The 27,990-nt window shown below is 32.1% G+C and overlaps 2 protein-coding genes across 2 annotated transcripts; both read right to left on the reverse strand.

Moving 5' to 3' along the window:
• Positions 1-288: 288 nt before the first annotated feature.
• Positions 289-4,956, reverse strand: LOC123902216. Its single transcript, XM_045951887.1, has 4 exons — positions 4,676-4,956; positions 3,311-3,381; positions 1,981-2,116; positions 289-686 (listed from the first exon to the last, which is right to left on the reverse strand). The coding sequence occupies exons 1-4, from the start codon at positions 4,830-4,832 to the stop codon at positions 607-609; spliced, it is 444 nt and encodes a 147-aa protein (XP_045807843.1). The 5' UTR covers positions 4,833-4,956; the 3' UTR covers positions 289-606.
• Positions 4,957-12,950: 7,994 nt separating this feature from the next.
• On the reverse strand, positions 12,951-27,900 carry LOC123902227 (DNA mismatch repair protein MSH1, mitochondrial). The gene is made up of 22 exons (XM_045951898.1): positions 27,621-27,900; positions 26,341-26,482; positions 26,118-26,215; positions 25,854-25,929; positions 25,534-25,653; positions 24,749-24,796; positions 24,456-24,520; positions 24,204-24,289; positions 23,489-23,653; positions 22,939-23,048; positions 22,708-22,813; positions 22,559-22,634; positions 21,782-21,840; positions 21,581-21,648; positions 20,486-20,659; positions 19,185-19,391; positions 18,826-19,082; positions 18,567-18,710; positions 17,962-18,019; positions 16,900-17,199; positions 14,607-15,338; positions 12,951-13,797 (listed from the first exon to the last, which is right to left on the reverse strand). Exons 1-22 carry the CDS (start codon positions 27,743-27,745, stop codon positions 13,588-13,590), a joined length of 3,426 nt encoding a protein of 1,141 aa, XP_045807854.1. The 5' UTR covers positions 27,746-27,900; the 3' UTR covers positions 12,951-13,587.
• Positions 27,901-27,990: the final 90 nt, after the last annotated feature.

The following is a 27,990-nucleotide window of genomic DNA, read 5'->3' on the forward strand; positions in this document are numbered from 1 at the left end:
CGAGCATTACTCCTTCGTTATTTAGCTACTCAAATTTATTATTCCTCCCTTCATCATAATATTTTAGCAGCCATATACACCTCTAATTCATAAACTCATGGTTACTTCTTCCTTTGGGAAACAAATATAGAATTGTTTTTAAAAATTGCGTACTCAACTTTTTAAAAATTATTGTTTCCAATATAAAATCTATATTTAGAGCACTTGTTAACCTGACTCATTTTATATATCATCCACAAAAAGGTAACAATGAAATGTTTAAATATATAATCAAACAAGATCAAGATAGATGGTAAATTATTTCTTTATATCTTTAAATTTTTAGAAAGTAAAAAAAAGGATGAGTCAAATGTTATCAATCACAATCAATATTTGTCTGCAAGAATGATCAATGATCAATCTTTACTCTTGATGGAAATGGATCCTCTCCAACCTCTCTCTCACTCTTTCCTCTCTTTTATACCCTTCATCTCCCTATTTCCTCACCTCCCTCCCTTTGTTTTATGCAAGAGAGAATCCAAAGGTGTATGATGATGCTATGCAGTATACACATTTAACTTAGCATGTCAAGTTTCACTTGATATCAGAAAGTATATAAAGTCAAGGTTAAGAGGAAGTTGTTCCATTTTTCTCCAATTGTCTTAGTCTCGCCCTCTCTATCTTCCTTTTACGCCATTCCTCCAAAGCTGAAAACCACGAACATCAAAGGAAAATTAAAACCAATGTCAATACAGGATTCAGAGTTAAAATTGAGCAACTTGAAATTTGAACTATATATAAATATTGTACAGCAAATTCTATAAGAACAAACAATATACGACAACAATAATAAAATTCCTTCCTACTAGCTGAGTTAGCATTATAGATTAATATCGTCATTATGTTTGCCTTAAATTAAGTCTTTAGAAAGAACAAATGGAATATAGAGAAACAATAACTTGAGCATTGTTTATATCAGCTTTGGAATACAATAAAATCATATGAAAAAGGTCACAAGTGCATACAAAAAGAGCACTTTATCAATGAAATGTAAATTTTATTGAAATCCATTTTAAATATTTAGCTGGAAGAAATACTTGTCGACTCAAGTGAGTATAAAGCTGAGGGATAATGTTTGAGTAGGAAAGAAGTTATCATGCAGACATATATAAGGACACCAAGTAGGTTGACAGATCACACTTGATAAGTCGCCATAGGCAGATTCTTAATCCCAGATTCTTTTTATTATTTTTCTGAATCCGGTGAATATAGGAGTAATACTTGCCCTCTTCAATTTTTCTGTTATAAAAATATATCATTTTTGGCACACTTGCAAATTCTTCAATTTTATTATTTTCAAAAAAAACCCAAAATTCTCTTATTTTTTTGCTAGTGCCGCTACTTTCGCTGGCAGAGACTGGAATAATGGCCGGTAATTACCATTACCCTAATAGAGAAACTAGGATAGCAGCGCAGTTTTCATAGCAGATTCATCAAAATATATTGTGCTATAACGCCACTATTTGACCAAACTCGTAGAGTTTAAATCAAAGAAAAGGATCCTAGGTTCTAGACATAGTGTCATGCGAGAGCAAAATTTATGGGAACTTCCCATAGAATTGAGCATTTATCAAAAAAGAAATAAGTACAAACATACATAGAACTATTCAATGCTAATCACCTAATCCTATAAGCATTTAAACACAAATTATCGCCCTATTACAAATAACACTAATGAAAGCTAGCTCCCCATGTAATATTGCTGCAGTTCAACTTATAGAAACTACAGTTTGCCATGATGCTATTGCTATCTCAGTATGATAATCTAAATATGATGAACTTGAAATAATTACTAAAACTCAGTGGAAAAACTTCCTGAATAAATTCTTTTCTGGCAACAGAAAAGTAATGAGAATGCCCATTTTTTGTGTTTGTTGCTTGTATTTGCACATAAAAGACAGTTATGAGTAAGAAAGGTTTGTAGGGTGTAAAGAGAAAAACCTTTCAAGCTGGAAGCATCATTCAACGAACGGAAATCCTTTAACCTTTTAGACAGATCAACTGCAGCTGTCTGCTTTGTGTCTTTCTTCTGGGCTGTTTCTGGTTCAGTGTACCCTTCCAGCTCGATCTCTTTCACCTGAAAGAGAAGACACTCAGATTCACGCACAAAATGTATTCCAAAAAACAAAACTTGATGCTGTACAGCTCCTGCCGTAGTAGGTGTTCCAGGAAATGACGGAACCCATAACAGAACTACGATAGGAAACCTTATCTTACTGATACATTATTGGTTGAGATAGTTAAAGTTTGTTACTACTTACTAAGTATGAGGATAAGAGAAATAAGCATGCCTAATCAAAGAAAAAATATTCAGAAGTTGAACCATTGGTGTATATAGCAGCGCTGGCCCCACAGTAGCCCGTTAGAAAGAAGAGAAACAAGGATATTCACATGACAGATGAGAAGCAAACATTGGCCCACACAAGAGTTTGAAAAGTTTCTTTGCTAATAAAAGAAGTAGAATTTTCAGATAGATGATATATGCCTAAAGCTCACACACTATAGAGATGATTACACCAACAAGGCTAGATTATACTTGGTTTTCAGCTTTCAAATCCAATACCCAACACAGTTAACATGATGTCTAAATGTAGACTCCAGGAAGAATATATTATATAGAAGATGGAAGATTGAGTATTTGATTACATGATGATGGAGATCATTTGGAATATTAATGAATAATGATGGTTTCATGTTTCTTGGGTTCGGCCTAACTCAACCCCACAAAATCAACTTGTAAAAAGCCCACTAGTTATAACTACTATTAGGTCATATCACTATCCAATGTGAAACTTTCAATATACCCCCCTAATGACCAAATAAATTTGGAGTGTAACCCGAGTGATCTTGTAATAGGAGGTAGCTCAACGCATCCAGGATAAGTTCTTATATTATTTTAGAGCTTGGATTGGGCCTAACTCAACCTACAACATAAAAATTTCAGGTGTGCCGGGAGTTTAAAAAAGTGCATTTTAATTCAAGTTAGTTATAATGAGTATAGAGCAAAGGCTTTGTGTGAAAAAACTTTATTTTTAAAATGACCTCCAAATCTTCCAACTAGAGGATGAACTCAAAAACCCACAACATAGTTTTAGGCCTGTACCAGAACTTTTCAAATTAATCATCATTTGCAGAAAAATGTATGAACTACCGTCAACATAATTTATTTTTCCCTCTCTTAGTTAAGCTTCTGACATCTTGGCCGCCATTCATGTATAACAAACACGGTCATGGTTAATATAGTGAAGAACAAAACCAATTCAAAACTCACTCTTTTTATTAGCTCCAACGGTAGCATGGCAAGACGAATCTCTTCAGATTCCCGAATGTAACTGAGTTGAACTGCAATAAAAATAAAAAACATATCACAAGCAAGTTTAACAAATACTTTAGAGAGTATATTAGTCTATTTTATCACAGGCATTTCATAAGTAAAACCAATGCTCACAAATAGAATGTTTTCAATCTTCTTTCTGCGAATTTAATTAATATTAGAGATGAAAATCTATTCTTGATACTATACATAATAAATAAAGCCTTTCGGATAATTGGTTCCTTGACATGGTATCAAAGCCTCTTTAACCAAGCATACTATGAGTTAAATACATGTTGATTTCGTGCTCCACAGTTCAATACAAATCAAAGTTTTCCACGGACTTGTGCTTTGCCACACTTCGAGCAGATAAATGAAAGGAAAGGCTTGGAGAAGGTGTGGCTTGTACACAGTAGCGAAGTGCATTTGCTTGCAGCATATGAAAAGAATCTAACAAATACAGTATGTTTGTATCTTACATCTTTTGTAAGATGCAATTGTTGTCTTAGCATTCTTATGATTGTTCTGTAATCTTGTTTTTGTAATAGCATTATGCTCTGAACCTATATTTGGATCCTCTCATGTTATTCTCTCCTATTTTCTTTCGAGTCATGAGTGTGAAATGGAAGGCACAAAAACCAATTATGTACAACCCAGTGTTATTGATTGTGGATGGCGGACCATGGCGAAAAGCTAAAAATCTGCAAATTTAAGCTAACATGTCTGCCACAAAACACCATGGCATCACCGTCCTTTAAAAATTTGTTGTGATTTTCGAAAAAAAACGGCCACAACAACCTGCTATGGCCAATATTTAACAACACTGATAACCCATCATTTCAAACTTCATCACCTAAGTTAAGGCACACCACATACTATCATTGAACACAAACAAACAAAATATAGAAACCATATTTGCCCATAATTAACAATCCAAATTCATCTTCTGGTTTTAACATCATACATTAATTAAACATGCAATCCAACTCAAACTCATAATCCTAAAAATCACAAACTAACACTTAAATTGCCAAAAAAAACACAAACTAAAAATTGAAAATAAAAAAACTAGATTAATATCCTAAATCACAATCTATGAAACAATAGATAAAAATAAATAAAGTCAAAATCATATAAGAACCAACATATTCAACTCTCTTTACCCCATAATCTAATCAAACACAAAAAGTCACAATTTTCACCTAAAAAATAAAAAACCTCACTTTATAACACAGTCAACGAAAACATAAAAAACCCATGATCAATTTCAACTTATAAGATATAAAAACTCAAAATTTAACCAAAAAAGAGAAGAGGGCTAACCTGAGTTAGAGTTTGAAATGGAGAATTTGTTGCGGTTGTAAGGTGAAATAAAAAAGCCATGAAGCAAGAAGATAGCAGTTATTATATTGATGAAACAAACAACAATGGTTGCACTTTTGAAGGAGAATCTAAGCTTCCACCATTGTTGAACTTCCATTTTTTGTTGTTAGATAAGATTGAAAGAAAGCGTTGAAATATTTTGATTGATTCATAGAAACATTGATTGCTATATTCACGGCGTGGGATCTCACTATATTGTCAAGATGTCAACTATCTATCCTCTCTTTATGGTAAGTAATTGCTTCACTAAATGCTCAATTCACTTTTACAGCCTGTACTATTTTAGAAACTTCATTTTTTTCTTACTTTTCCATTTTTATTTTTTATTTTTTAAATCAAAGAAATCCTCCGCACACAACTGCGAAGATTAATTCAGGTAACTGAGATTCATTTAAGGAGTTAACCTCTCCTAACAAATGTTTCTCCATACGCACTGACCGGGGATCGAATCCAGGACCAAAAGGTTAAGAGACTCAAGCATCTACTATTTGTGCCACACTATGTAACATGTTAGTACTTTTGCCACTTTTATTTATTTGTGGGTTTTTGAATACGGTAATGATTTAAAATATAATTTTTTTATTATAATTCATGTATTTAATTTATTTTTTAAATTTGATCACAAATTAATTATACAAAATTTATGAGAATGTTTCTATTTTTGGATTCTTAACGTGTGCCCTTAAAATAAATGTTAGCAAGATCCAATTTCGTTATAACATCCGCACACACATTTTTAATTAATTGTTTTTGGTTCAATTTTTAGGATGGGATGAGAGGGGAGATAAGGGGAGCATAATCCCTTTAAACTCATTTTTTGCTTCCCCCAAATTGGGGGAATTTGGAGCGGATGAGAGGGAAGGTGAGATGTATGATTACAATTTTAATTAAAAAGACAAAATTATCCTTAATTTATTTTTAAATATCAAAATTATCCTTTTTAATTATTATTGTTTTTTGGTACATGTCCTTTTTAATTTCTTTTACTTGTCACGATGCTGACTTGTTTTTATTTATTGAAGTTATTATGCTAATTTTACCGAAAGTTTTTTTTTTTTAGAGTTACCGACAGTTTTTTGTTTACGAATCTGTGTTCTTTTTTTTCTTTTTTATGACACAGTTATTTATTGAAGATTTTTTTTCTTGTTACATTATAGCTCTGTTTGGATTGATGAAATATAATAGAATGGAGCGGAGCGGAATGGAATAGAATAATGTTCCATTGTTTTGATTGTAAAAATAACTAGACCTTTACCCGTGCGATGCACGGGTGTTATTTGTTGTTTATAATATAACGTCAACTAAAAAATTTAAATAATTGAAGGAGGAATAACCTATAGTTGAAACTTGAAATAAATAAAAATATCATGAACATACATTTTTTTTAGGCAAGGACATACATAGTTCATAAGTTGTTTTTTTGGTACAAACATAGTTCTTCAAGTTCTTCCAACTTTGTAACCAAAAATCAATCAAACAAATCAATTATTAAGCATAAACAGTGTCAATTGTTTGGAGAAACACAATTATAATATAGATCATGTATACATATAGATCAAGTATATCAATTTCTAAATTAAAATCAAAATATACATAATGCAAACATAAAAAGTATAAATAAATAAAAAACAATACACTATTTAATATATATACTCCCGTAATAGAAACCCAAAATAAATAGTAGCATATATAAAGGCAATAATAGCAGTATTACGTTATAAATATATATAAGCAATCACACAAAGTCCTACTTCCATGATGATAGCAACATCTACCTGGACAATTTCATTTTATTTGTGAAGTTATATAGTGGCTAGAAATTCTAGCCATAAGCTAAATTAATAGAGTATTTAAGTTCGAATTTCGATTCCTGTATATATAATATAACGTTTTTACCAACTAAACTAAACTCGTCGGAACATATTTTATTTCATTTTGTTTCCAAGAAGATCGATAAAAAAATTTACGTCCAAGATTTTTCTATTTAAGGAATGTATATCCCATGTCTATTTTGGAGGGTAAAATATCATATTTCATTTGTACCAAATAAAAATATCCTTTTATATTTTAGGTTAAATTATACCAAGTTAATTTTCCTATAATTTTAAGTTTTTATTTAATCTCTTAAATTTTTTTCGTTCATTTTAATCCTTTGCGTTATGAATTTTAAACACTTTTACAAATATTTTATTTTGATCTCTAATATAATAGAAGACTAATGTACCGTTTGACCTAACTTTTTTCTCTTCTTAGAAGTAAGAAGTTGGGTCAAACAACAATTTTTAAAAGCTCCAGTAAGAAGAAAAAAAAAAAACAGCTTCTATATTTTAAAAAAAAATATAATCTATTCTATAACATTATATAAAGGGGATAGGGGAGTTTGAGCTGACTTTTTTTTTAGTCCATTTTGCCCTTCACAATAATCTATAATAACACTTAACTGCAATTGAAAATATAAACTGCTCCCTCCAATAACATGTATGTCATTGTAAACCCAATCAGATAACCAAACCAGACAATCAACAACAGCAAACAATTCTTTCAACTTCACTCAGTCACAAATTCTTCAATCAACAACCTTAGATTCTCAACAAATTCTTTCTTTCTTTGCTACGGTTAGTTCATCTTCCTCTTTCTTTCAACTTTTACTCACACTGCTCTATTTTCTATGGTTAGTTCATCTTCCTCTTGCTATGCTTCCTTTCTCTATTTTTGTCTACTACTATCTCTAATATATAGTAAGGTTTTTAGAATCACAATTTATATTCAAAATTCTGTCAAAAAAAGAAGAAGCAGGTTTCATCAATTAAAAAAAAAAAAACTATAAATTAGTGCAAAACATAAACTGCTCTCAATTCACACTAGGTGCAATGCGTGAAATTACCAAATTGAAAGTTAACTATGATTATGATCATAGTATGCTTATGATCATAGTATGTGACAAATTAGTAATATCCATACCTTAGTAATATGTGTGAAATCACCAAATTAGTAATATCCATGCTGTTTTATTTTTTTCTTTAATTATGATTTGGGCAAACTATTATAGTTGAACTTACTCAATACCTATGAAGCACGGGTACATAGTCGGACACCGGACACGACACAGACACTGACATGTCGACACCGATAATAATTTAATAAAATGACACAATTCAATGTAATTATAAGTGTCGGTGAAAAAAAATAAGTGTCGGTGTCGTATCAGTGTTTGACACCGACGCATGTTCGACAAAATAAACTAAATTGATGATCTTGAAACATATATATACATATTTGCATTTGTCGACTCATTGTGCACATTGTTTTTTTATTTTTTTTGGGACAACGCATTTACATTTTTTCGTTTACAATTATTAATTGTTTATCTCAAAATTCTTGCTTTAATTTAAAAGATATGTGTGCAGTGAATGGTTACTAATACTTGCCGCAACATTTTGGATATTCCTAAAAAATTAGAAAAATAATTAGTATATTGTTATCGATGGATGAGAATAACTATAGATGTATGAAAGTTAAATTATTTCTGAATAATAATGAGTTTCACATATAATAAGATATTTTTGTAAATAACTGCAATAAATACCTGGTCGTCCTTTGAGATAATATTTCTCTTTTCACCATTTTCCATAGTTGTTGTGTTTTATCTGTTATTATTGTTGCACCCCACCCAACAGAGTAAACTCTTAGACGATGAACCTTTTAATCAGAAAATTTAAGTATTAGTAAATCACACAGATACTGTTATAATAATTTTGTAATGTATACTTTAAACTTACATTATTATCAACTTTGTTGATAGATGATATTGATTGTTCATCATTCCATGTGTTCCATCTCTTTTGAAAGTCTCCCTCCTAAAAGTGTTATAATATGCTATGATAAATAAATGGCTAAAAATGTAAAATGAATAATGAAATATGATTAAGTATAACTTACTTGGTTATCGAAATATGCGTCAAGTTTTTTGTTTTTTAACTCATGACAAAGTTGGAAGATCTCACGGTAACGTATGTTGTCTGTATATGTAATCAAAATAAGACACTATTTAATTATTTAATATAGTTGCAAACATATACAGATTAAATAATTAAATCGTGTCTTATTTTGATTACGTATACAGACAACATACGTTACCGTGAGATCTTCCAACTTTGTCATGAGTTAAAAACCAAAAAACTTGACGCATATTTCGATAACCAAGTAAGTTATACTTAATCATATTTCATTATTCATTTTACATTTTTAACCATTTATTTATCATAGCATATTATAACACTTTTAGGAGGGAGACTTTCAAAAGAGATGGAACACATGGAAGGATGAGCAATCAATATCATCTATCAACAAAGTTAAGTTGATAATAAGGTAAGTTTAAAGTATACATTACAAAATTATTATAATAGTATTTGTGGGATTTACTAATATTTAAATTTTTTGATTAAAAGGTTCATCGTCTAAGAGTTTACACTGTTGGGTGGGGTGCAACAGTAATAACAGATAAAACATAACTATGGAAAATGGTGAAAAGAGAAATATTATCTCAAAGGACGACTAGGTATTTATTGCAGTTATTTACAAAAATATCTTATTATATGTGAAACTCATTATTATTCATAAATGATTTAACTTTCATACATATATAGTTATTCTCATTCATCGATAACAATATACTAATTATTTTTCTAATTTTTTAGGAATACCCAAAATGCTGCAGCAAGTATTAGTAACCATTCACACATATATTTTAAATTAAAGCAAGACATCTCCATTCTTCAGGTTTTTTAATATCAAAATCTCTATATATACTATTCCATATATAATAAATATATTTTTTCATAAGATGTTTAATATGTTATTATTTTAATCATTAACTGTGATTTAATTTGTAGTTTTTCAAGAGTAAACAGTTCATTGATAAAGCAGTATATGGAGAATTGGTGAGAATATTTACACGGTAAACAACACTATACTCAAGTGATTACATGTTATTCCTTCTTTTCTAACAACATTGTCTTTTTACTTTAATAAGCTAATGGTTAATTCACATATATTCCATGTTTAGCCTTCCTGATAAAAATCAATGAACTCAAAGTAATATATATGTTTCTGGTTGTAGAATACTTGAGTAAATTCGTTGGACTGCTTAGGAATTGAATTTTCTAACTGACTATGTCAGCGACATAGTGGACTGAGTTTGTCAGTAGCAGGGATTTCAGATTTGTAACCAAGTGTTGTCATTGATATTACGAGTATATATATGATTACGGTTTAATTTGAACTTTTGATGGTTAATTTGAGATTGCCTATCATCTCTCCTGTTTGATTGACACAATATATATAACTATTATATGCTTCTTTTGGTACTGTTGAGAAATTTTTTTCTTCTTTTAGTTTTACTTTTATCATCAAACTTACATAATTCATGTTGTTATGATTATTTTTTTTCAACGTTACTTTACCTATGTTGTGGGCCAATACACATAAATTACAATTTTTATTTTCAGTGAACCTGAAAATGCACAAATTAGTTTAAATAAAAATCAAACTTATAATAAACAATTGTTTACAATTTATTTACGTTAATAAAATAGAAAACGTGCATCACACAAACAGGCGTGGAACGCGCCTGTTTGGCCGCTAGTATATCATAAAACATATCGTTTAACTTTATCTTTATATCTTTATATATAAAAAAGTTATAAATTCTTCATGTAACCCTGATTTAACCCTAATCCTAACCCTAATAATTCATATTAAAATGCTAAAAAATTACTGAGTAAGATTCAAACCATTGACCTTTTAGTTACACTACTTATTACATTTACCACAAAGTCATATCAATTATTTTGATATATTTTGTAACCAACACATAATCAATATATGAATTAAATGTCAATTGCAAACACAAAACCCCATTTATTTGTTACTTCTCCCATTTTTTAATTTTTTTTATCCACGAACTCCCACTTTTTTTTCCACATTACTCACTACTTTACTACTAATCAAGCAATATTTTTTTGAAACGACTAATCAAGCAATTTAACCCGTACGATACACGAATTTTTTTAGTGATGGATTACTCACACCACAATTTCAACATTGCATTCAAAAAACTTCTCAAGTCTTAAATTGAATAATTTTTTATTCAATATGCAATGTTTGGGTTTTTTTATATATAATATAGAATTTGTGTACTTGGTGGTCTTTTCTTTGTAAGTTTGGTAATGAGCTTTTTTTTTGTAAGATGTTTTAGTTTTATGTTTTATTTCATTGATTGATTTATTTGTAATTTTGAGTTCTATCTTCTTTTTGATAAATTTGTGGTTTTCGATGTATTTGTTGGTTTCAACTTGGATGCTTTGTTTGAAAAAACAAAGTTTTTGTATTGGAGAGTGTTTTTTTCCCTGCATAATGCAAAATTTTAGGAGCGTTTTAGCTAAGTGTAGGGAGTGGACAACAATTAGGGATGACAGAAAAACCCAAACCCGTGAGACCCACCCGAACCCAAACCCAAGTCAACGGGCGAAACCCGAATTGACTGGGTTTGGGTGACACCCGAAAATATGGGTGTGGGTTTGGTATCACTCAAACCCACACCCGAAACCCATACACCCACCCGAAACATGTTAAAATTACCTAAATACCCCCACATATATATATATATAAGTGTAAAAGTAAAATTAGGTTTTTCACAAACCACAAACCAAAATTGTGTTTGAATTTTGCTTGAAAGTTGGAAGAACTTAATTTTGGTTTAGTTGTAATTTAATTTCTTGAAAGACTATTTTGTAATTTTAAATTCCCTTGTAATTTTAAACCTATGTTTTTGCTAAGTGATTGACAATATGTTTAAATTCCATTGTTTTTGCTTAAATTTACCTTGTTTTGCTTAAATTTGCAAAGTAGTACAAAATGTGTTGTGGGTTTGGGTTTGGGTGTAAAAAACCCGAACCCAATGGGTGTGGGTGTGGGTGTGATTTTGCCACCCGAACAGGTTTGGGTTTGGGTTTGGGTTTGGGTGTTGATTTCGGGTGTGGGTTTGGTATCACTCAAACCCGCACCCGTGGGCGCCCATTGCCATCCCTAACAACTGTTATTGGTGCAAAAAAGAGAGGCAGCTGCTACAGGTTACAGAGTACATTATTTCTAAGTTTCTTAACATGTCTAGCTTCAAATGAGAGTAATTTTTTTCTTTCAATTTCATTAACTTATGACTTGATAGATGAAGGGCCACTTCAACAGTTTTGGAATGGACAACGAGTTTATGAAGAAGGCTAAGATGAAAGAAGAAAAAATTTCAAGGATAAATTGGAAGAAGATAATAAGTTGTGAATCAAATGAACCACATGATGTGTAGTTAAATTTTTTGAAGATTATTACTTCTCTTATGATACTTCAAGAAATTTAATTTGTTTAATATTCGGTCAAAAATGAGATTATTCCTTTTGAAGAACAATTAACATATTTAACCTTTTGTTTGAATTCATAGGTAGCCTATTCCATTTTATTTCTTTTTCATGCGTTTTCAAGTTGTTTTGAAAAAACACAAGTTGTGTTTGCTTTGTATTTATTTCAATTTCATCTCTTTTCTATTTATCATCTCATTGTTATTAATACTACTCTTTGAAAAGTATAATGTGGATTTAAGCTGCTGATTTTTCTTCATATGTTTGTCTATTAACTTCTCTCTTAATTGTTTGTATACTCATAATTGGTTTCCCTTTTGCTATTATTTGTTCACAACAATATATCAGATATATTATGTAAGTTTATATATGTATTATTCAATCAAATAAAAAATCTGTTGGTACAACAAAATCCATAATATTCACCTGTGTAATACCCGTGCATCGCACGGGTGAAATATCTAATTATAGTAAAAAAAACAACTTTTAACCTTTTTTTTTTTAAAAAAAAACAAGTAAGATTTACCAAACAAATTTAATTTTAGTTTTAAAGCTATTATTTCTAGCTTTATACGATTAAAATAGCTTCTATACCTAAAAAAACTGAGTTACCTGTACCTAAATTGTCAAAATTAATATTATGTTACAATCGGATCATTTGTCACTGCATAAAGACTTAGCATCATCTAGCATCATTATGTTCATGCCAACTAACCAATGACACTAAATTACTTTTTAGGGACAAGGACATAACACTATTGTACTCCACTGGCATCTCACTCGATCATTAGGAACTCAATGACAGGTGAAGTTTTTAGAGCATTACTACAAGAATCATAGCAAATTACTGATATCAGTGTCATGTTCACTGTCTGTGTCAAAGTATCATAGCAAAAAACTTACTAATTTATATACATGTACAAACAGTTCTCTTAATAGCTTGCCAATCCATGTAATGTCACAATTGTCCCTCATGTTGTAGTGCAGTTGATATTGGGACATGAGTGAGTGTGTGGGTTCGAACCGACGCCCACTTCCCCTTCTCATTTTTTTGTGCAAGTGTTGGCCACTAGGCCAATAGTATGTAACAATTCAAAGAACCACGCGTACTAAACAATTTTGCACATGAATGATGTGTGGTGCTAATAAGCTGTATTAATACACTTTTAAGTATGATGAATGCGAGAGAAATTCATGAAAGACATTCCTTAATGAATAGAATTCCAACTGTACTTGTAAGCTCATACAAAAATCTCTACATTGCCGATATGGACATAATTAATCGCAACTGCAGCAACTAATTCCAACAAAAATGCTGCAGACATTGCTTCCTAAACTTCCATCAGTAAAACTTAAAAGATGATTAACCTTTAATCATTAAAGCCATTAGTTGTATATAACCGGCTAAAATAATATTGAGTAAAAGATTGTTGATGTTTATAGTTACACATAAAGGTTGGATGTTCCGAAATTCCTATGCTTACCATCAGCTATATTGCTTAATACAAAGCCTTGATTCGGAAGCTGGTTGATGAGCAGAGTTTCTATTTGGCATGCCAGGCTTTTTCCCGGAACTAGGAAATAAAGGAATGGTGCATCCTGCATCCCATCCTTTGATCGATGTGCACGAATTCGATCCTCGAGATTATCCGTCTGTCAACAGTTCATCACAGAACAAAAGTAATCATATGATAAACATTCCAAAAAGAGGCAGTATAAAATCAAGATAGAGTAACTTGTTCAAAAAGTCATGACAAATCAAATACATGGGAAATCCAGGGGAAATGAAAACATAAGGGTGTCACAAAGAGAAAGGAAATGTCAGTCTAATTAAAGGTATTAAATTTGTCTGTCTCTCCAAATCATTTGTCAAGTGAGATATATGAGAATTCCGATCCAATTCTAAACTGTAAAAATTTGATGTTAATTCACATAGGAGCTGCTAGGCCCAGCTTTCTGTTCGTCTAAAAAAAGTTGTTATTAGGTGTCCTGAAAAGGTATTAAACCAATTCTGATACCTACCCCAGCTAAATTACCTGTTACAGAGTAAAATGGATTGCCTCCTTCAATTGTAAAAGATAGAGAGAAAAAATATTGGAGAGAAGAAAAGTATGTGAGAGAGAGAATGGAGAGGATCCAAACCCATTAGAGGTATTAGGAACAGATTTTATGTCAGCTCCTACCCCATTGGGAAAAATAAAAGATAAAGGGAAATGTGATTATCAGAATTAGATTGATAGAATGAGACAGAATGAGTTGGTATTTTTTATAAAAAGAAATCTTGGATGGATCAGTGCTCTCGCCTTTGTCTTATCTGACAACCACCCTTTAAAGTAGGTAAATTATGTTTAGATTGGTTCAAGCTTTTTTCAGGTTTTGTAGTACTACTCAATGATAAAGTAAGTAATAAGACAGAATATAACTACTTCACTGAGAAAAACATAAAAGAAGCTGTGATGTACCTGTCCTACGTAGAGTTTCCTATCTGGCCTGAGCATTACGTAGACGGTTGAAGAGCCTATAGTCATCGGAGGAGGCCATTCCCTAGTGCCAATTAGGAAACACTTTATCTTGGTAAGATCTGGTGTGATCTTTTTTCTTTGGAGTTCCGTTATAAAATCCTGGCAGATTACGGTGATAGCACTCTCAACTTCCTTATGGGAAACTTCCATTGGATTAGCTAAAGAGATTCCCTCATTAGAAGTTCCCGATACAATTTCTTTGGAATCAACATGTGTTCCATTCAAATTATTACCATTGATGTAAGTAGAAAATTCTTCATGTTTTGCAAACTTTTCTGTAGAAAGCAGCTTCTCAACATAAACTGACAGATAAAGATCTTCAGCTCTTTTGATAATAATCTCAGGAACTCCTTCCCTCTTGGCAGTTTCAAAAGCAAGACTTTCTTTACAAATTCCATCTGTCAGCTTCCAAGTAGGTTTTGTTTGTCCATCAATGCACGCTGTGCCCATAGCTTTGTGCACAGTGTTCTTGAGATTCAGTGGCAAGGTAAATATTCCGTGTAAGTGAGTAGAGACAATACCCAGACAGCCAATTCTATCAAGAGTTTCAATGATGCTGCCTGCAATACAAGTCCCTTTTGCAGTTTCAGTTCCTCGGCATATTTCATCAACAAGTACAAGGCTTTTTTTAGTGGTTCCGGCAATGATTGATCGAAGTTCAGACATCTCCACCTGTAACAGACATTAATGTTTAAAGTACTTGTGAAATTATAAACCAATAAACAACCATATAGTTTTCTAGAAAATCCATAAAGTAACAGACAAACTATTTATTTTTCACAAAAATTATGTTTACTCCTGAGATTTCATAATTGTTGGTTCTAGTTTTGGAAATTACACTTATCCTTTCTCTGTGAATATTCGATGTTACATTGTACAGTAGACTATACAGAAGAATGGAAAATATATCCCTGTAGTTCCTGAAAATGTGATATTAAAAGGGAGGTTATTGTAAATTTATCAAATAACGGAGACTAGAGCAAGGTTTATGTTACAAGAAATCTAATCAAAAAGTTCCAAGCACAAAATATCGAATTAGTCAATTAAAACCATTTACAACCATTACAGAACAAAGTTGCACATCCTTGTTCTAAAGGTTGTGCATAGCCTTTACACTTCTTAAAATTTAACGCAGGGGTAAGTTAAGGCAAGGTACCAACTTGTGATCTTACTAGTTTGTGCGGTTCAAAGATGTTAACCTTTAGTTTGGCATGCCACACTGAAGTGGAACACTGTTTTTGGCTGATTCTGCACAGGGACATATTAACTATTTGGTTTTCTACAGGATAGGAATAACATAGTCATCAAATAAGTGATTAGCGATGATATTTGTCAGTCAGATTATGCGTGTGTGATACATCGGAAGAAATGATTGAGATCGTAAATATCACAAAATCTTACAATTTATGCAGCAATGTTGACAGCATTGCTTTGGATAGTGATAATTATATACTAAATGCTAATGTGCACTGTTCTGTAAGGTCCATAATTTGGCTGTGATGACTGTTATAATGGCCAGCTGAGACACCTAGCCTTGACCCTACAAACTTATTTAAACAATTGCATGCTAGTGCTTTTGAGCTTTCTATCATTTTCAAATCTCTAAGTCTAATGCATATTTACTTCATAATCCTAGCAATATGAGTACTACTTTTATGCAGGGGATCTAACACTTGATTGAGGCACAATATAACCACCCTTGATATCTTCAACTAATTTTGCAAGTCCTAGATCTTCTTAAGGTCTCAGGATTCCTTCTGTTGATTGGTCATTTGGTGAGATCAAGATTACCTTGGGTGATAAATATGTCCTCCAACTACTTTTTGCCACGACTTTGCAAAATGGAAGAATCATGTGATTTCGACTGCTATGTCGGACCCCAATGATGCTTTTCATTTGCTGAATCCGCTTCATCAGATTGCTTGTTGTTGTTTGACTCTTTTGAGGAGAGTTATAGTCTGTTTTTTGGTTGGAATTATTTTATTGCTATTTGGGATTTAAGGAACTTATTCTTTTTTAGATTATCTAAAACTCTAATAATAGGATTGGTTATTATGATGTTTGATTGGATATAAAATTTTAAAAAATAATAAATTTATGGTTTCCTTATCTTGACAATAAAGCAATCAAAATTATATGATATCTAATTAAAGAAAAATTTAAGTGCAAAGTATTAACCAAAAGCATACCTGAAATGAACTATTTAAGTGCAAAGTATTAACCAAAAGCATACCTGAAATGAACTTTTGTGATCAGCTGGACTATCATATGCCTTCATATGAAGCATGATCGCGTCAAAATAGGGAATCAGAGCTGATTCTGCAGGAACCATAAGTCCACATATCCCAAGTAGTGCTGCAGCACAAATTGACCGAAGTAAACTTGATTTACCACCACCATTTGGTCCTGTCAATAGAAATAATGATTGCATCTCAACAGTATTATGCACAGCACCTCCTTCTGCTATGTTCAACCAATATGGTAATAAGCCAACTATCTTCATCTCACAGTTTTTGTCGAACGACTTCCCATCCTACAACAACAGTCAACAAAGAGCATTCATCGATTATGAATCCAAACAAGTTATTAATAAAGAACACCTAGCAAATGGATGATATAGAAGACTACAACACACTAAACATTACACATCAAAACCAAAGTTCCTCTGAAGACATAGCTTCAAAACATTGTCACATAATGGCGGCCCTCATGGATGAAAACACTTCGCTATTTTTCTTTACAAAGAGTTGTACTTGAATTCATATTTGTCACTAACAGATATCAACTATTAATTCTAGCCCCATTGCAGTAAAGAATTAAGAAAATTAGCATCTCCCTATTTCATCAGATTGTAAAGCTATTGGACTGCCTTTCACCATGCAAAATACTTACCCTTTATGTGGTAAAATAGCCAAATATTGACATACACACTAATAGCCTTACTTCGACTGCGATCATCATTTAAAAAGGAATGGGGAAGGGAGGAATTTTTGTAAATTAAGGTGGCACTAATAGTCATTTTACAACTTCTTCCGAGGAATTTAAACCTCATCCCTTGAGGTTACAAGGTCAAACTTTTAGCACTAAGCCGACACCTCGGGCAATACTTTGACTGCAATAATTGGTTACATGTCAAATGCAGGAATACAGTGTTAACAAATCGTACAAAAAAATGAGATAAGCGGTATGAATATCGTAGAGCATTGAATGCAAGCATCAAAACAGTACATTTATAATAGAAAAGTGTATGTCTTGATGCAATTTTCTCATAACATATCAAGTTTTTATATACTACCTCAAGCTTTTGGGACTCTACTATTGTAGGAAAAACCCATTTCCTCCTTCTCCCTTCACTGCAAGGCACCAATTAACATAATTAGCATAAAACATAAAAGGCTGCAAAGAGAAAATTCATGATTTAACACAATCACATTGAAATCGAAAATAGTTTAAAACAGTTTCAAGACACTTGCAATATTTTCCTTGAAGTGTGGAGTATGATTGAATTTGTGATATATTTAATCTACTTTGGCAAAAAGATAATAGTATCCACAAAATTTGACTAATAATGGAATAAAGTAAACACTCCATAAATAAACCAATACTATAAAATTATCACGGCTGCAAACGTGATTGCACAATTTAATGTTTTTGTATCAAATAATTTCAAGTCACCCATAAAACCATTTACAATCAATACACGCATCCAAGAATACAAATCAACATATTGAAAAAAATGTTCAAATTAAAATCCAATCTACAAAGCTAATATCTTAAAGATCGGTCAAATTTGTGGCTAGTCAAAAAACATCAAAAAACATCAATAAACCACAAAGTCAAATACCATTGCATTTTATCCACAAAAAATTAAAGCAAAAGAAACTAAAGATGTTCACAAACCTCACATGAGCATACAAAGCTTTGGTAATTACAAGCAATGTGGAAGAAAAGACAATGATGTTTATATGGGATTGCAATTCAGTAGCAAGTTCTCTTAGAAGTTCTAAAACTCTAGATTTTGCCTTGGCATTTGCTTCATGGTACCTAAAACAAATTGGTCAACAACATATATGATTAAAAAAGAAAAACACAAGTATTTGACAAAATTCATAAATAAAAAATTAAATAAAACTCAGTGTTTTTTCTTTAAAAAGCATACCTTGATAAGGCAGTATCCACCTTCGCAGTAGTAAACCATTCCATACCTACCTTTCTACCTTTAGAATCTAAAGCATGCTTTAGCTGTTTAATGTGTTCCTCTCCAGGGCTACCAGTCCATACATCTGGCATAAACTGCTTACCCTTGAACCACACTGCTTCCTGCTCCCGAGAATAAGATATTTCTCCCTTAGGAGCTTTAAGTGGAGACATGGAAGCTTTTATTCTAGAAACTATGGGAGTGAAATCTTCAGTAACCTGGAAGATTTTTTAAACTTTATAAATGAAACATAATATGTCTCTCGAAATAAACTTTACTTGCAAACAGCTATAGGCAAGGTGTCAGTTACAGAGACTTACAGCTAAATGCAATGCCTCAGCTGCTTCGTCAACAGAAGTAAGCACATCATTTACGTGGGTCGTTTTTATTCGACCTTTCCATACAGACTCCATATCCTCAAAAAATTCATCAGGAATACCAGAGAAGGAGTTGACTTTCTGATCTTTCTCACCATCCAGAGATATTATTTCACCAATCTTACCAGATGCAACTTCACATCCAGCAACCTGGAGAAAAATATAACATTATGAAAAGTTTACGTTTCAATGCAATTTGAGGTAAATAAATCAACCAAGAAAAAAATGACTGAAGCATTATATTTTAATCGTGCCTGCAACAAAAATCCAGCTTTAAAATACATAATATCATCAAATTTAGTACTGTGATAGTAAGTTTGGCCCGGGCAATCCTAATTTCAATCTGGCTCCGACTATCCCAGCCGTAATTTGGCTCTTGCTATTCTAAGTTAGTGATGAATTAGTTGTATATCACACCAATGGTGATTTCTATTAAGTCATGTGATGAATCATCAATGGCCATGATGCACATCAGCACAAATTTCAATTTTTTATATCCTAAATTTTCTTGTGGTTGGAAACTTTGAATTGGTATTCAATCTAATATGACCAGTGGATTAGGAATTGAATAATTATCAATTTAACATGATTGGCGTCCTTATTTAATTAGGAATTTAGGAGCCTAGTATATGCACAAAAAAATTATTAAGGCGAGGTCTTCTGTATCAAATCAAACAACTATCATAATTGAATGTCTGTATCTTTTCTCTTTCGTTCTTCCTTACCTAAAACCCTATAATTCTAATACTAACAAATCCAAATGATCCCTCTTATCATACATCCCCATATTCATTTATGTAACTAATGTTGTTTAACTAACTAACTAACTAACTGCTCTAACTTCCCTAACTCTTCCCATGTTGTTAATAGAACAAGAATAGAAAAGGAACAGGAGCAAGAAGAGAAAAAGAACAAAGTTGATGAACACGGGAAAAATTAACTTTGATCAGGGTGCTGTCTTAGGATAACAATACAACCATTTTAGTTTCATAAAAACTATAATTTCTAATAACTAAACACCACAACTATAAACTGAACAACAATTACTAAAAAAGCAGTCAAATCTAAATATATTAAGGGAACTTTGGATATTGGAAGAGGACATAGCTTAAGATAGATATTTTCTAGTTCAACAAATGCTTCTTAATTTTTCCTTGATGCACATCTAAGAGGCGGTGAACTATCCCTTATTTTCATATAAACAAAGTGAAAGGAAAAAAAAAATCATAGATTTTGGGGCTAACCAAGGTGTTGAAGTCAATTTCTAACCCAGTAGCCACCCATGTGGGACCAATTAAATGTTTCAATATTTCATTAAGCTCAGAGTTTTTGTACATGTGCAAAATTTCATCAAGCACATTCTTTATTCTACAAAGCTCAATATGATTAGCCTCCTTCCATTCAAGTAGCTTAGCAATCTGCAATAAAATAGTAACGAGTCAAACAGCAAAACACATTTGCATAAAACAAAAGAATGGTTGATAAAAAAAAAAGGGTAGAACACTAAACATAAAAGATATTCAAGACACAGTATTAAAAAACAAACTGGAAAAAGACAATTTACACCAAGAATAATTAAAATAAAAACAAAGCTAGTCAAATTGTTCTTTTTAGGGCAAACACAATATCAGCTAATATATGAAACAACAGTCATGACATACACTTATTTAGCAAAGAAACTATCTTCATGCAAAAAGGCGCATCAAAACTTATGGCATTGAGAACAAGCATCATTTACAACCATCGAAAACTGAATTTGAGCTAGCTGGAAAGATGAATGCAACCGAGAGAAAAGGGCTAAGGTTGGAAAATAGAGATGAGCTCACACACAAAAATACCACCAATAGATAATGTGTCAACTGGGTTTCACAGATTAGGATTTCCTCTTGTTAAACTACGGAAACTAAGTTGAAAGACAAGAGAAACAAAAGGCACACCAAATCACAATAAATCAAAGCTTAATGTTACCTTATTTACCATATCACATAACAATATCCAAACATAAATAACCTATTTACTTTATTTCTAACAATTCTGAACCAGATATACGAACTCAGCATACCTTTTTTTCAGTCTGCTTATGTTTTAAGATAAAGATAAACCATAAATTGACCTTGAAAAGGGAAGTATATTTGAATATAGCGTTAACGGTAGTTATTTATTCAATTCAGTCGTTATGACCAACATTTAAAATGCAATGTGTTATGTTGAAATTTGTTATGAATATACAACCATTATGTTTTATTCCCTCTATTCGACGTAATTGTTATTTAAGCATGTTAGGATAGCATGCATTAAGTTTCACTTGAAGCTCATTCATAAGTAACAGAAGTGATAACCTTTGCTGAAGAAACACACGTAAATTCTGGAAATGAGCATGTTACACTGCTCATAAGTTTACATGTTGCTGCCAATCAAAAGCAGAAAGAAATGAGTACAATTGAAAGCAAATGAAGTGCAGGCTGAGATAAATTGTACATTGGAAATAACAGTTAAATTTAATTAAGAAGCAAATGAAGATTATAATAATTGGAAGTTACCTTGAATTTTGGACGCAATCTCATAGGAAGGAGGGTTCAGAAGAAGATCCCTAACATACCTGAGAACCAAAATAAACCAACAATGACATTAATTTGGCAAGGAATGAAGAATTAATCACTTAAGACTACACTTTGAGTTATATTTAACTATTAAATCTAAAATAAAAAGAAATAAGCCGAACAAGGGAGGTAAATAGTTTAAAGGGGAAATTTTGGTATAGTTGAGATGGACAATGAATAATGCAATTATCTAATTGATAGAACATTGCAAACTATAAACAAGTTTAAATTATAACACCTAATTCTTTATCAGCAAAACAATATATCACATCCTACAACTCGCATAAACATGATACTGCCTGAATCAAGGGAAACATATTGTGTCCTAAAGACAGAAAAGCTGTACGAATAAAAGGAAATAACAATAACTAAAAATTATTTTAACCTTTGCAATAAAAATTGTATAAAAACTTAATCACATGAACAACTAATAAAAAATAGTAAAACCAATTCATTCAGAACAATTTCTCAAGAATTTAATAAAAATGAATAAAATTTAAATTTATTAAAATATGAATATAAAGTATCTAAGACAAATTTCTCAAGAATCAAATGATATATTATATATATAAATTTCAAACTTTATTCCTTTTATCATTTGATTCCTATAAAATCATCTAACAAATAGTAACTACAAAACTTTTAACTGACGACTCAGCAAGTTTGTCAATAACTAACATGGAAGGTTCATAAAAAATATAAGAATCCTTTACTCACAGTACTGGTAATCCTCTGCAATGTGGGGGAAGTAAGACCTTCAACAAAGAAGGTATTCCATCTATCGGAATGACACCTGAAACACAGGAGATCCAGATATAAGAAAAAGAAATTGACCAGTTAGCATAATCAATGTTTAAAATACCAACCAATTTGTGTACATGTTCCAAGAGTTAAAGGTTGAGCCCTATTTCCCGAAGACACAGTTGCGTTCCGAAACATAACCTCATGATCAAGACCATAAAGCTCCTTTACCTATGTTCCAAAGTGAATAGACATGTAAGAATCCAAAACAACTTATTTATATTTTATATATACATTACCTTCAAAATTAAATAAAACAAAAACTCAAAATACATATTTCCTGTTTAGAATCATACCTTTAACAAAAGATCAGAAACAGGGTTGCCATCAAACCATTCAAAATGTCTGGATTTACATTCAGCCCACAAGAGGCCTCCTTCACCAAATTCTCCCCAATTGGACGTTCCTGAAATACGCTACTCAAATTCACAACAAGAATACATGAAACTACAAGTATGCCATAAATGTGTTTGAGACGAGAGAAGTTATCCCTATCATTACACAGTATCAAGCATTTAGAGAGTATTTTACAATTCTAGACATCTTGGTCAACAATTATCAAATTCCGAATGAATTAATCAAAAAAATGGTTAACAATTGATTATTAGTTACACCTATCTCTACAAATCTTGTTAAGCTACAGAAATGTGTACTCTAACAGGTAAAAATACAATTAATAAGAGGACATAATCTGCCAAAACAGACAAGTATCGATACAGCAAGGTATATGAAAATCTAATAATATCCACTTTGTCGTGTCCAACATATAGTCACCATAAATTAGAAACACAGTTCAGTCTAATATTTATGATAAAAAGTACAGAAAAAGAATTAGGAAATACAAACCACAAGAATTCCTCCTCAAAGATGTATGCAAAAATAAATGATGGTATCGACAAGTTCGAAGCTTTGCAACAACTGCTTCCTCTGTCAAACAGTCATCAGAAGAATATGACTTCATGGTCTCTAGGACCATATTAATGCAATATCCCCTTGCCGAATGAGAAATTCCTATAATAAAAGAGGCATCATTGAAATTGATCATTCCAATATAGTCCAAAGATGTACTATCAAAGTATCAATGGAGAATTGTGAATAATTTGAAACGAAAGGTAAAAAAAAATGTGTCGCCCTCCGAGTATGATATAGAAAACTCAACAAAAAGACACATTTTCCTGAAGAATGAAGAACATCTTACATATATTCATAAGTTCCTATTTTTATGACAGAATATATTATGTGTAAAGAAAAAGGCATGAATAGCAGAACAAAATCAGTGAGGAATAATACAGTCGGTGCACAGAAAAACAAATCAGAAACAAAATAAATAAATCAATGGACTAAAGAGTTCTGATTGCCATGTACTGGTCTTTTCACTTTACTATATGAAGATGAAGATCATCAAAATGAGGAAAAAGTAAAACAAAACTAATAATATGTAATTGCCTAAAGAGAAATGAAGTGAGCATATAAAAATTATATAATCGAAGTAACTATTAGAATATTAAAATTGTAATAATCTAATTAGTAGTTTAATTAGGCAAAAAAATAAAACTCATACCTACTACAGGCATAGGTTCTGGAAATTCAATATCATGATCAACCCCAATAAGTCCATATACATAGGGATTTCCTGGATGAGCGTGCCTGAAAGTTTAAACATTAAGTCAGTTACACAACATACACAAAAAATTCAGGAAAAGAAAACATTTCATTTCAATGAGCTCTACAACAAACAAATCTTCTAAAGATCATCTAAAAGAGAAAGGAGGGAGGACTGAGACCACTGCCATTTGGTGAATGTTGTACTTACCCAGATATAAAACGATGTTTCATGGATCGAGCTTGTGCAGGACCTTGAACTTCCTCCACAATGCACTGGCAAGACAAAAAATTGTAAGTAATATTAATTCATGAAGATGGAAAACATCATAACAACAACAACATACAAACAGCATAAATGCATAAATAGGGAGATACTGATTTTGGGTTTCATTGTGAACAATCCTATAAACTGACAGGCAATAGAAAATGGATAGATTCAACCATGTAGTGATAAAATTTAAAATAGGGAAAAGTGGAAGACTATTTAATCTTTACACTTACCACTGAAAAACCATGATGTGTCAGATCATCCAAAGTTTGTCGAAGATTCTGTGACCAAAGAAAAACCAAAGACACCCTTAGATATATAACAAATCAGCAACCACATTGAACCATTGCCGTGTTGAAATAAACACAAATTTATTGTTGTTGGCGCACATGACAACGAAACGTAACACTTAAAAACCACTAAAATTTAGTTGAGGCGAAAAAATTAAGTTCCGTATATACAATAAACAGATAAAAGAGACTCTACACCCAAATCTAACATCAGCAGAATGAACACTCAGAATATTAATCAAGGTGTCAAACACCATTAACAAAAGCTCAACATCAATAACCAGTAAAGACTAGAAATATTCATAGAATGGCATTTGTACCAAGTTTCTTGTTGCACAAAGACTGCGTATAAAAAAATACTTGACAAAAGCAAGATCACTTTCTTCTTGTATGATCCGTTAACAGTTACCAATATAAGTTAAACATCTCAAGAAAACAAGTGGAATTGGATTTCATGCAGTTACAGCCGGACGCTGTAATCGATCTCAGTCATCCAATTGTAAATCAACGGTCAAGATAGTTTTAACTAAAAAGACAGTTTTCAATTTAAACCGTCCAATCTCAGATTGACGGTCGAGATCGAAAACAATGCGAAACTACGTGTAATTATTACTGCAAAAAATCTTGGTCCGAAAACATGCATAGCCAATAAGGGAAGGGCATTGATATAAAATTTTCTCAACAGAATATAAAAATACGCAACAGCATGAGAATAAAAATGTCAATACCACAACAGGGCAACCAGCTCTAGGGATGCTATCTGATCGTAGACCACCAAAGGGATTTAAACCTGCATATTCAACAAGAATACAAGCGTCTATCCCAACAGCTTCATAGAAGTCCCCAACCTGAGCACATATTTAAAGGAAAACAGGCCGTAAATAAGGAGATAGCAAGAGAAAGTTAGCTCGAGAAATATATAAGTGTGCAAGCAAAATAGCAATTAGAAATTTGTTGAGAATGGCAACTTTGTTGCCTTTAGACTAAACACACAAGACCGCCAATGACTAACCAAACTCTCATCAAATGGTGTATATGTATAACGTACCCTGCAGAGTAAAACTTGACGTGGAAATTGCGACTTGAACTGCAATATTGTCCAGTTAAGCGTTCCTTCCTTCAGACTACACAAACAAATTCATTCTTCCATCAACTTTCTTATAAATAATGATCACCGTTAAGAACTTAGTTGAAGAGATTTGTACATAAATGTTTTAAAATAGAAACATACAATTAATGTTTTCATTTTTCAGTTACAGATATTAAAAGGAAAAACAAAAAATAAAAAACCATCAATTTCATAAGTGCTCACTTTCCATTTTTCAAGTTAGTATCCATGCCAAGCAAATTTGAATAGTCAAGCCTTTCGATTAGATTCGCTGTTGACGGCTTTTTGCACATCTCCAACTTCTGCAATAATTTGGAAAGGAACCAAGAAAAAGGAAGCAAGATTTTCTCAAAAGATTTTGTGGTTTATGATCATAACAATAAAAAAGATGGACAAGTTCAGAGGGGAAAAAACTGAAGTGACTTACCTCTTTCCACCATAATATGTGAGAAAGATCTTTATCATCTAAAAAATTATTTGATACTCTAAGCTTCTTGGTCACTTTACTACTCCCCCTTGAAGCTTTCCTGTCTTGAAAACATGATATCTTCTGTACACGTCCATTTGTTCTATTAATAAACAATCGAGAAATTCACATCATTAGGATTTTATTATGTGAAGAAGCTTTACATCCAAAAATTTAAACCATATTTTTTTCTAAATTTAGAATGAGAACTTCGTATCATGCTTCACATGCCATCTAACAGAAAAACAAAAGATCTGTATCCAAGAATACCTATCACATTCTACCTATTTCAAATACACACATGGTAACCATAGCATAACATTAATCTCAATTCATATGTATTGAATGAATTATCTAAGGTTCTACCGACATGAGATCACCAAGAAAATGGTTGATTGCATTTTGTCACTATAACAGATAATGCACAAATAGGTATCTAGAATTAGGTCGAAGTCATGAACTTTTTTAGCGCATAACTCTTTCCCATGGCCCCCCAAGCAACTCAAGCAACGGCTCTTAGGCCTCAAAAAATTGGGGTTAGCCGGTTGTGGGCGAGGAGGGATTCGCACCCCGGACACCATGATTCATAGCTACATGCCCTGATCCTATGAGCTACAGTCCCCACCCTGTGTCCACTGTTAGTCTCACTAGCCGACTCAGGTTGGCCATGTCTACCAACTTAGTGCATGTTTGGATTGACTCTGAGTTTGGTGGAATCACATTCAGCTACCACGATTTTGACAAAAACTACACTTCCGAGTTTCAACAAAAATCATAGTGCCGCCGTAATTTTATTAAACTCACCACTAATCCAAAGATGCACAAATCTTTGTTAAAACTACAAAATATCAACCTTTACACACACGCTCGCACACACCAAAAAAATAATGTCAAGACTTCTGAGTTTCAACAAAATCATAGTGTCGCTGTAATTTTATTGAAGTCACCAGTCACCGCTAATCCAAACATTCACAAATCCAATTAGCAAGTGTTTTTGTTCAAACTTCAAACTACAAAAATATCAACCTTTACACACACAAACAAAAATCAAAACAATACCAAGACTGTTAAGTATTTACATCCATTTTTCAAATTGGAAAAATAATATTAAAAAAAAAATCTTGCATAAAATAACCCTCCCAAAAAAGCAATAAGCTATCACTGTTGCAATGATTGAAAACAAAAACAGGCATTTCAGTAATAAATATTGAATAAATTTGAAAGAAGGTTGGAGAGAGTACCGGAAGAAGCGAGAGGGAATAAAAGAAGAAGGAGGAGGAGGAGGAGGAGATTGACGGAAAAGAGAAAGGGAACGGAAGCGAGGGAAGTAAACGACGACGTTTCGAGTAGTAGCTAGCTTGTACATTGTGAAATTGGGTTTGTTTGTGTTAAGAGCATAAAAATCTCTTAACCCCAACGGAGAGAGCCAGAGAGGGAGGGAGGGAGCTCCTTCCCGCCCACACGCGTAACGAGGGATGTTTTGAGTACAACTTGTGACTCTGTCTCTCTGTTTTCCTTCTCTGTCGTCTGTACATACATACTCTGATTTTTCTATTACAAAAAATAAAAAATACTCTGATTTTTATTGTAAAATAATAATAATAATAATAA

Source organism: Trifolium pratense, linkage group LG1, assembly GCF_020283565.1.
Source record: "Trifolium pratense cultivar HEN17-A07 linkage group LG1, ARS_RC_1.1, whole genome shotgun sequence".
Taxonomy (NCBI): domain Eukaryota; kingdom Viridiplantae; phylum Streptophyta; class Magnoliopsida; order Fabales; family Fabaceae; genus Trifolium; species Trifolium pratense.